Source organism: Cygnus atratus, chromosome 14 (genome assembly GCF_013377495.2).
Source record: "Cygnus atratus isolate AKBS03 ecotype Queensland, Australia chromosome 14, CAtr_DNAZoo_HiC_assembly, whole genome shotgun sequence".
NCBI classification, from domain to species: Eukaryota; Metazoa; Chordata; class Aves; order Anseriformes; family Anatidae; genus Cygnus; species Cygnus atratus.
Genome location: NC_066375.1, coordinates 14135187 through 14145327, shown reverse-complemented (window position 1 = coordinate 14145327; position 10141 = coordinate 14135187). Strand labels below are relative to the sequence as shown.

Below are 10141 nucleotides of genomic sequence, written 5' to 3'. Positions count from 1 at the left end.
CGTCGGCGCTGCCCGGCCGGAGGGGGGGTCCCCGCGGTCTGCCCCCCGCCGCCCCCCGGCCCCGCACCATCTTGCCGGGCTCGGGGAAATCCGATTAGCGCCGCTCCGGGGCCGGGGGGGAGCCGCGGCGGCTGCTGCGGGCGGCACCGAGCGGGGACGGCCCCGTCGGGCTGCCCGCGGCCGGGGGTGGCACCGGGCGGCCCCGGGGGACGGGAGGGGACGGGGGGGGGGGGGGCCGGTAACGGCGGAGCTGAAGGACCGCGGGGCACGGGGCGCCCCCCCCGACGGCCCCGACGGCCGCGGGCAGCGCCGCGCTCCGTGGGCAAGAGACGGCGGCTCCGGGGCTCGGCTTCAGCCGGGGCCGGGGGGGACATGAGGGGGCCCCCATAGGCCCCTATAACCCCCCATAGCCCCCTACAGCCCCCCATAGCCCTATAACCCATAGTCCCCCATAGCCCTCCATAGCCCCCCGTAACCCCCCCGGGCCGTCGGGGCGGGGGCTGGGGGCCGGGGGCCGCCCGCGCTCGGCGCTGCCGTAGGAATTGTTGGGCGCGTTGGGGTAATTGAATCCCGGGCTGTACAAACTAATAAACTGCCGCCTTGTCACCGCTCCTGCGAGCACGGGATCGCCCTACCAGGTGCTGATCAAATACCATTACATTCTATTAAAAGGAAAATTCTATTCCCTGTTTTCATTTCCCTTTATAAGAGGGGAACTAAGTAAATGCGGCTGAGCGTTATTTAATTTTTAACGCCTTTAGTCCAATTTGGACGTCAGGGAGCGTCTGCAAACTCGCTTAGCGGCCGCCTCCCGCTCCGCCGCCGCCAATTAACCGGGGCCGGGGCCGCTCCGGGAGCCCCCCAAAAAAACCCCAGACCCGCTCCCCGGTTCCCCGCTGCCGTCGGGGCGGGCGCCGGGGCTCGATCGCCGCCGTTGGGTGCCGCGAGGCCGGGCAGGGCCGGGCGGGGCCGGGCGGGGCCGGGCGGGGCCGGGCCCGACGGGGCGGCCGGGGGGGACCGACGGGGTCCGGGGGGCTCCGGGGGGGCTCCGTGCCCCGCGCTCCCCCCGCGGGCGCGCCCCGACGGCGGCCCCGCCCCCCCGCCCCGCCCCGCGCGCGCCCATTGTCCTCCCGCCCCGAGTGACGTCACCGCGGGTCCGGCGGTTCGGGGCGGGAGGGGGGGGGGGCTCTCCCCCGGTGGCGGGGCGGCGGGAGCCAATGGGAGCGCAGAGGCCGGGCGGCGGCGGCCAATGGCGGCGGCGGGGGCGCACGCGGCGCGGGGCGCGCGGCGGCCCCGCGGAGATGCCGGGCGGGCTGGCGGGGCGGCGCGCGCTCCGCAAAGTTCCCGCGCGGCGCTCGCCGGGGCCGGCCGGGCCCGCGGTGCCGAGCGGTGCCGAGCGGTGCCGGGCCGTGCCGGGCCGTCCCGGGCCGTGCCGGGCTGTCCCGGGCCGTGCCGCGCCGTGCCGCGCCGGGCGGTGCCAGCGGCTCCTTTATAGCGGGCGCGGGCGGCGGCGGGGCGGCGCGGGAGGATGGAGCCGGCGGCGGGCGCGCAGCCCCAGCCGCAGCCGCAGCACGAGCCCATCAGCTTCGGCATCGACCAGATCCTGAGCGGCGCCGAGCCGGACGCCGCTCCCCCGCCGCCGCCGCCGCCCCCCCGGGGCCCCGACGGCGCGGCCTTCCTGGGCGGGCGCGGCGGAGCGCCCTACCCGGCGCTGCCCGCGCCCTTCCCCGCCATCGCGGCGCCCTTCGAGGACTCGGGTTCGTACGGCGTCAACCTGAGCCTGGCCCCGGGAGGCGTGATCCGGGTGCCGGCGCACAGGCCCATCCCCGGGGCCGTGCCGCCGCCCATCCCCAGCGCCATCCCCGCCGTGCCCGGCCTGGGCGGCCTCAACTTCCCGTGGATGGAGAGCAGCCGCCGCTTCGTCAAGGACCGCTTCACGGGTAAGGCGGCGCCGGGCCGCGGCTAACGGGAAAAAAAAAAGGAAAAAAAAAAAAAACGAAAAATCAAAAAAAAATTAAAAACCGTAAAAAATACCGGTGGCGGCGGGGGAGAGGAGCGGGCGGCGGCGCGGCCCCGGCCCCCCCGGCACGGAGCCGCCGTCGGGGGGCGGCGGGCGCGGGGCCGCCGTCGGGCCGGGGCCGACCCCTGTTGCTTCCCCCCCGGGCAGCGGCGGCGGCGCTGACGCCGTTCACGGTGACGCGGCGGATCGGGCACCCCTACCAGAACCGGACCCCGCCGAAGCGCAAGAAGCCGCGCACGTCCTTCTCCCGGGTGCAGATCTGCGAGCTGGAGAAGCGCTTCCACCGCCAGAAGTACCTGGCGTCGGCCGAGCGCGCCGCCCTCGCCAAGTCCCTCAAGATGACGGACGCCCAGGTGAAGACCTGGTTCCAGAACCGGCGCACCAAGTGGCGGTGAGTCCCGCGCCCCCGGGGCCGCCCCGTCCGGGCCCGGCACCGCCCGGAGCCCCGGGAGCGCCGCTGCCGCCCTGCCCCGTGCCGGCGGCCGAGGGGCCGGGCCGGGAGCCAGGGGCTCGGCGGTGGGCTGCCGTCCCTCCTTCCCTTGGTTCTCCTTAGTTATTTTGGGTTGGGTTGGGTTTTTTTGTTCGGTTTGGTTTGGGATTTTTTGGGGTTTGGTTTGGGATTTTTTTTTCTTTATTTTTTTGGTTTGGTTTGGGTTGTGTTTTTTTTTTTGTTCGTTTGGTTTGGTTTTTCTTTTTGGTTTGTGTTTGTTTTATTATTATTATTATTATTGTTATTATTTTCGTTTTTTTTTTTTTTTTTTTACATAGCGTTCTATTCGGAAAGAATGAAAAAAATGGGGGAAGGGAATTATTGGGAAAATTCGGGGGAATTATTGGCAAAATTGGGGGAATTATTGGCAAAACGAGGGGTTGCTCGGATAGACGGGGGGTTGTCCGGCGAACAGCTGATTCCGAAAAGGGGAGATATTCCGCAAAATAATGGGGGGGGTTCGCCGCAGCTCGGGGGGTTCCGCCGCCCGCAGCGCCTCCGCCGGGGCCGCCCCGCTGCCGGTGCCCATCCCGGTGCCCGTCCCGGTGGTCCCGGTGGTCCCGGTCCCTGTCCCCGCGGTGCCCGTCCCCGGGGCGGCCGGGCTGAACGTGTCCCCTGGCAGGCGGCAGACGGCGGAGGAGCGGGAGGCCGAGCGGCAGCAGGCGAGCCGGCTGATGCTGCAGCTGCAGCACGACGCCTTCCAGAAGTCCCTGAACGAGTCGATCCAGCCCGACCCGCTGTGCCTGCACAACTCGTCGCTGTTCGCCCTGCAGAACCTGCAGCCCTGGGAGGAGGAGAGCGCCAAGATCCCCCCGGTCACCTCCCTCGTCTGAGCCCCGGCCACCGCCGGGCACGCAGCGGACTCGCCCCCGCTCCCGGTCCCGGCACGAGCAGGGGGGGAGAGGCGGCGGCGACCGGAGCCCCCGGGACCGGGACCGGCCCCGGGACCAGCACCAGGACCGGGCCCCCCGCGCCGCTTCCCCGGGGCCAAGGCGGCGGCAGCGGGGCCCCGCGCTCCGCTTGTATCTTCGTGTCGATGTTCCACTAGGAGGGGAGATATGTCACTTTTTGTAAGAAGTGTTAATAATTTAATTTATTTATGCATCGAGATTTTGGGCACTATTAATATGGAATTATATAAAACCTCGATTATTTATATCGAAATCCGGACATAGGGATTTTGTGTTGGCTTTGGAACAAAAGGCTATTTTTTTTTCCCGTTCTGAGGATAGTCTAAAGAAAAAAAAAAAAACGCACCTACCTATCACTTAGCGGAGGGGACTAAGTGGAGCCGGTGATGACTCATTAGCTTAGGAAACCCTATTAAGCTGAAAAGCGGTAGCTTCCATCTGTCCCAGGTGAAGTTAATGTCAGCTGTAATTTATTCACCGTAGTAATAAGGGCTCCTTTCAGGCGACACACACACTTTATTTCGTCCTCACCTTCTCCTGCCGATGAGCTTAGCGCACCGAAACAGCACCTGCACCCTCTCCTTTCGCCACCGACTCTAGAGAAAGCGCCTTATGTTTCATAATAAAGAAGATTTGGGGTTGACACAGACCATGTATAATACTTTGTACTTGCCGAGACGTGTAAATAAACGTTTTCTTTAAAAACGCCTCTCCGCTCCCTGCGTGCCTCGGGGCGCCGCCGCCGCACCGGGACCGGGACTGGGACCGGGACGGGGACCGGGGCCGAGCCGGGCTGGAGGCGGCTGGAAACGGCGGGGCCGAGCCGGAGGTGAGCGGGCGGCGGAGCGGGGAGGGCACCGGGACCGGCACCGGCGGCTCCGGGCGGTGCCGGCGGCTTCGGGAGCCGCTGCCACGACCCCGCCGCCGGCCCGGGGGGCTGCGGCCGTTGCCTTTCGTTTGCCTCTTTATTTTGTATTTCCGTTATTTGTTATCGAAGGCCGGGTCGCTGGGGGGCTGCGGGGGCGGCGGGCGGCGGAGCGGGGCCGGGCGCCGCGAACGGGGCCGCCGGGGGTCGCCCGCTCCTGGGCTGGCCCCGACCCCCGGCAAGGGGCAGGGTCGGGGCCGGAGCCCGTCCCCGGGGGGGGGATGCGGCACCGCATCTCCTGCGAGCGCCGCTCCTGGGGGCGGCGGGGCTCGGGCTCGCCCTGTCGCAGGGGTTTGGGTTGGATTTGGGTTGGGTTGGGTTCGCCCGGGGGGGTGCGAAGGCAGGGCCCGATCCTGCCCCCGGGGCTGGGCTGCGGCCGCTCGGCCGGCGCCGTTCAGCAGCCGGGGATGTGCGGGCTGAGCTGGGCAGCGGCGGCCGAGGGGAGGTGTCTGGCGGGGAACGGAGGATTTAAAATCAAAAATAATAATAAATAGTAATAAAAAAAAAGCAACGAGGCGGTCTGTCCCCGGCCACGGATTCTCGGGAATGCCGCTTGCCCGCAGCTTTTGGCCGTCCCCGTTCCCATCCCCGTTCTCATCCCCGTTCTCATCCCTGCCCCCGTTCCTATCCCCGTCCCCGCCGCCGCCGTCGGGGCCGGGGCCGGGCAGCGCCAGGAACGGCTGCAGGCCGGGGCGGGCCGGGCCGGGGCCGAGCCGAGCTGCCCCGGGGCCGAGCCGAGCTCAGCACCACGCGAGGGGGCCGCAATAAGCGGGTCCCCGCTTTCACGTGTGTTCCTTGTTGTGTTTTGTCGGTGCCCCCTGCCATCTACAAACTGCCCGCGTTTCTTTTTATTTATTTTTTTCCGGCACCTCCTTATTCTTTAGCTGTCGGAGCACCCCACGGCCCCACGCCGCTGTATTTTCCCGATTTCCCTGCAGTTTTTTTTTATTATTATTATTTTTTTCCCCTGCGCGTTGTCAGAGAGCTCAGCACCGCCGCGATCGGCTCTGCGGCAGGCGCGGAGCTCGGCAAAGCCACCGAGCGCCGCCAGCCCCGGTACCAGCGCAGCACCGCTGGGGCCGGCCCGGTGCTGCCAGCCCCGGCAGGGCTCCGCTCTCCTTCCCGGGACGTGCTGGGGGCACGACGGCAGGATCAGGCCTTGGGGGGCCCCCAACTTTCCGAAGGACTTCAGAAACCGGTGGCTTCCATTTCGGCTGTGTGAATAGCCGTGGTAGCAGGGTGCTGGCACAGGGAGCTGGTGTGCTGGGGCTCGCCGTGGTGTCTTTGTTCCAGGGGAGAGGGTCTCGGGGTTTGGAGATGTGCAGAGCACAGGGGCCAGGCTGCTTCTTGCATCCGCAGTTTTTTGGATGAGACGGCGTGGGGGCACTGATGTGGCCCTGTGTGGAAGGCGATGTAAGTGGGGAGAGCTCCAGCCCCTGCCTGGGCGATGCCCACCTGCGTTCATGGGAGTGCCAGGGAAATGCCAGTGGGAACGCATACACTGCATTTCCCTCCCCGTGGGTGACAGCAGCGATCCCTGGCAGCCTGATTCGGGGGTGGCAGGGCTGCCCGACGCTCCCTGCTGCGCGTTTCTGGACGTCCATCAATCGGTGAAGCCAGCCACAGGGCTTGCGGGGACCTTTGATGCTCCCAGAGTGAGCCTGTCTGTCCCAGGGGCTGCGGCCCTGGGGGTGCAGATGCTTGGGGAGCAGAAGGCTCCTTTTTGGGGTGGGCTCCTTGGCTGTGCTGATCCTGGTGGCAGTGCTGCCCATGTGCTGCCCCCGGGCTGTGCGCGGTGCCTCGGACACCTCGATCCGGACTGCTGTCTGCAGGCAGTGGTTTGACTTGCAGGTTCCTGACGCAGCCTGGTTTGCCCCCGCCCCTGCCAAATGCCCCCTTCCCTCCGTGGGAGCCTCCGGCAGACACCCAGAGAAGGGGGGAGAGGGAGCGAGGGCAGCAGCTCCGACAGCCGTACTGCGGCACGGCTGCTCTCCTACGGGCCCGGCTCACTCTGGGGGTGCGTTTTGAGCAGAGGCAGCGTGAGACTTGTCATAAAGATGTGGCCTGAGAGCGTTGGAGGGGCTACACATCCCCCTCAGCTGTTTTAATACGTTGATATTTGATGCTGTTAGGAAATTGATAATTCTTAGCATGCGGATGATCTTTCCTAAGCAGCCTGAACGGCCGCGTCTCTGTGCGCGGGCACCTTGGGAAGCACAGGCTGCGTGCTTACCTTCCCTCCTCTCAGAGCTTCAAGCCCAGGAAAACTCCTGTTCAAACACATGGGGATGGAAAATGAGGGTGAGTGTTTTGAATTATCAGTGGGACTTAACGCTGGGCAGATCGCTTTCTTAACTTTGCTTAATCAGGTGTGCAAGTGATTTTCTGAGCGGGGCCAAGCAGCTGAGTGCATGAGTGCACAGTGCAGGGCTCAGGGCAACCAGGGCCATGCGAAACACTCACCCCTTCCTCAGGGTCCCTCCTGACTTTGCTTCCAGTCAAAACCCAAAGCAGCCCCTTAGCACACTCGCATGCACAGGCGCAACCCCTCTCAGTATAAAAATGGCTGCAGAATTTGCATCTCTCAGCATTATTTTGTGCCCAGGGTATTAGATGTTACGAAGTAATGCACGGTGATCAGATCTGCATAGGCAATCCTTTTCCTAAATGGGCCTTAAAATCAATGGGTTATTAGCTCTCCTTCTCCACTCTGTGATGAAAGCACGGTCCTGGTAAACATGCAAACTGCACAATATCCAGAGCCTCGGTTTACGAAAGTGTTTCACTCAGCTAGGTCATAATTTAACTCATTTATAGCTAACATAAATAATACCGAGATTTACACCTCCCTCATGCAGAGGAATTTTCCTTGAAGCATGTATTTCTGCACTGCAACCATCACTACCACCGGTGAGGAATAATTTGGGGGCCGTGGCTCACCTGGGTGAGCACTTCTCCTGTAGCTGCTGCTCCTGAACTGGTAGAAGCCATCCCGATGCGTTGCTTGAGCCAGTTGGACTGGGGTGACAGCGTTCTGCAGGTGTGCATTTTGGGGAGGAGGGGTACGTGCACCCTGTGCTGTTGTCTGCTGGGGGTGTTTCCCTTCATGCTGTGTTTCCCTTGCCCACTCTCTGGGGGCCACAAAGCTCTGAACTTTTCTGACTCGCAGCAGCATTAAGGTTAGAGCGATAATGGCATTTAGATATCTTACTCCCATGAATTTTATTGGAGGCTACGAGATAAAATACTCTCTTGAAGTCACTGTGGAAAGTAGGAGCTGGCTGCCTAAAGGCACCTCTGCGCTGTGCATTCAGAGATGTCCACGTGTCCATGGAGCTGAGGCACCTGACAGCTTTCCTGTGCTCTCTGGGTGGCACAGGTGAAGGTTCCCGCATCTCTTCTGGAGCTGGGCACAATGTGCTGCTGTGCCCCATGCCATTCTTCAAAATACCTTGATTAATTACATTTTTTAAAGTGAAATCTGGCCCTGGGTAGGGGACTCATGCAGCACATCTCCCAGTAACATTTACAGAGCATCCGTGCAAGGATCGGCGTGCCTGCCGTGTGGACCTTGGTGACCTCGCTGAAGTTTTCAGCCAGAGCCTCTGAGCCTGGCCAAGTGCTGCTGCTGGGCTGTGGAGTACCCAGCAAGCTCCCGTGGACGAGGCTGCAGGATCGGGACCTTCGTTGCAACTAGGTGGCTGCACTGCAGGGATCGGGGCCAGGTGGTTCTGTTCCCCTTGCATCCCGCTCTGCACAGCCGTGCCTGGCTGGCTGGGGAGCTGTGCCATGGCCCCAGGAGCTGGTCCTTCCTCCCCTGGCCCTGTTTGTCAGGGTTTGGGAGCAGGGAATGGGGAGGGGAATGGCATCTCCAGCTCCGTCGCTAGCCTGAGCTGCTAGGACAAACCTCTGCATCTCTTGGTGATGCTGTTAGCAGGCAGGGGCATTCCTCTCTGTATTGGGATCAGTTTTCTTCAGGATTTAATCCAGGTTGGAAGCAAACACAGTGTAAATGGGTGTGAGCCCATGGCCCGATGCAGATCGTCAGGCTCTGCAAGCACGGCAGCACCCGGTCTGCCATCTGTGTGCCTGACCGCAGCTCCCCGTCCAGGTCAACCTGCACTTTTGTCTGTTTATTGTATTAGGGGCACAAGGCACGGGTGCATTGTCTTAGTTTCATCATCTTTCTGCTTTGGACTAAATAGCAACTGGACGGAGTGGGTAAAATTCATGGTCATGTTTTGCCTACAATGTTACAAGGCTTCTGCAGGCTTTGGAAAATGGAAGGTCATCAACCCTTGCCAGGCTCCTTAGATGACTTAAGCTCGATGCCACAAGTGTTCCAGAATGCCCAAATGATCCCATTAATTTGGCATCCAGCATGTGCTGCATTATACGTACTGACTTCCATTGGCACATGCCACATCCAATCCATTAGTTGTGCACAAATGCACTTACGTTTTTTATTGCTCTTAGTTTTGTGTCATCAGCAAAGAAAGGTAAAGTTGATCTTCATCTAAATCACCGACATGGATTATTGCAATTGATTACAACGAAGAAAGAGCTTTTCAAGTTTCAAAGTTATGTTGTCTTTTATTTCCCCAAGTAGTAATCTGTACTGTTTAAGTTATTGCACGAGAACTGTGTCTGTAAGAGCTGTCCATATTACGTTCCTTGTTCAGAACGTTTGTGTTAGTAGGCTGTTGTGATTTTTTTATTTTTTTCCTCCCCAGCTCTGTACAGCATGCTGCTTTTATTCCTTGTTGTGGCAGAAATACACTAAACGTTCCTTATTCAATTCAGTGACAGAAGGGAAAAAAAGAGCGATCCGTGTGCCTGCTGAAGCTCACGTATGCTGGAAGTTGTGTTTTAACGTGTGAGGAAATTATCTATGTTTGCAAAAATAGTCTTCTAATTGCAATTTAACCCAGCACTTATCACACGCTTAGCTCCTGAGCTAGTGTTTTAAGCTGCCTTAGTATTTGACTGGGAAAAAAATGACTAGGGGAGCCTGTGGCAAGTCCTTCCAAATGTCCCTGCGTGCTCAGGCAGTGTGTTGCAGGTGGTACTGAGGTGCTCAGCTCCTGCCACGGGGAGCTGGGTGCTGGTGGGTGGGTGGAGAGACCCCCTCTGGGGTGCACCTGCAGGGGTTTAAGCACCTGGAGCCTAAGACTCTCCTCTGCTTTCTTCCCACTGCTTCAAGTCACTTCCAAATTCCCCACCTGATGTAAGGGCAACAGCTTCTTAAAATATGACAGTGAAACTTAACTTGAAAAACTAATTATTAGTTAATAAAGCTTGTGGTTTATGGACTGGAGTGGTAGGAAAGGCTGGCTGGAGTGCAGGGCTGTTAAACACAAAGGCTGCTGGAAGGGCTGAGATGTTTTAATAGGAGCCAGAGAGGGCCAGCTTCTCGTTTGGTGTAAACCAGCAGAGATCCATTAAGCTCAGTGGATCTCATCTACTTTACATCAGCTGAGGACATGACCCTGAGTACTTAATTGGTGGTATAATATAAAGACATTAGGCTCCCCTCCCTCGCTCGCCGGCACACACTGCTCCCATTAATGGTAATGGAGCCGCCTGCGAGGGACCCCGCTGTGGGACGTCCCGGTCCCACCAGGGCGGGCGCCCCAGTGGGGAGGGGACAAAGCCCACGGTTAATAATCAAAGCAGCCTGCAGGGCCTTCCCTTGGCCGGGAGGCAGAGCAAGGGTGCCTGCACTGGGGCTTGGTGGTGCCAGGAGGGGATGGGGATGGGGACATCCCCGCTGATGGGGGCAGCATCCCTTCCCT

The 10141-nt window shown here is 61.1% G+C and overlaps 1 protein-coding gene across 1 annotated transcript; it reads left to right on the top strand.

The window, feature by feature from the left end:
- The first annotated feature begins 1528 nt into the window (after positions 1 to 1528).
- TLX3 (T cell leukemia homeobox 3) lies at positions 1529 to 3343 on the top strand. Its single transcript, XM_035562948.1, has 3 exons — positions 1529 to 1940; positions 2168 to 2411; positions 3133 to 3343. The coding sequence occupies exons 1-3, from the start codon at positions 1529 to 1531 to the stop codon at positions 3341 to 3343; spliced, it is 867 nt and encodes a 288-aa protein (XP_035418841.1).
- The last annotated feature ends 6798 nt before the right edge of the window (positions 3344 to 10141 follow it).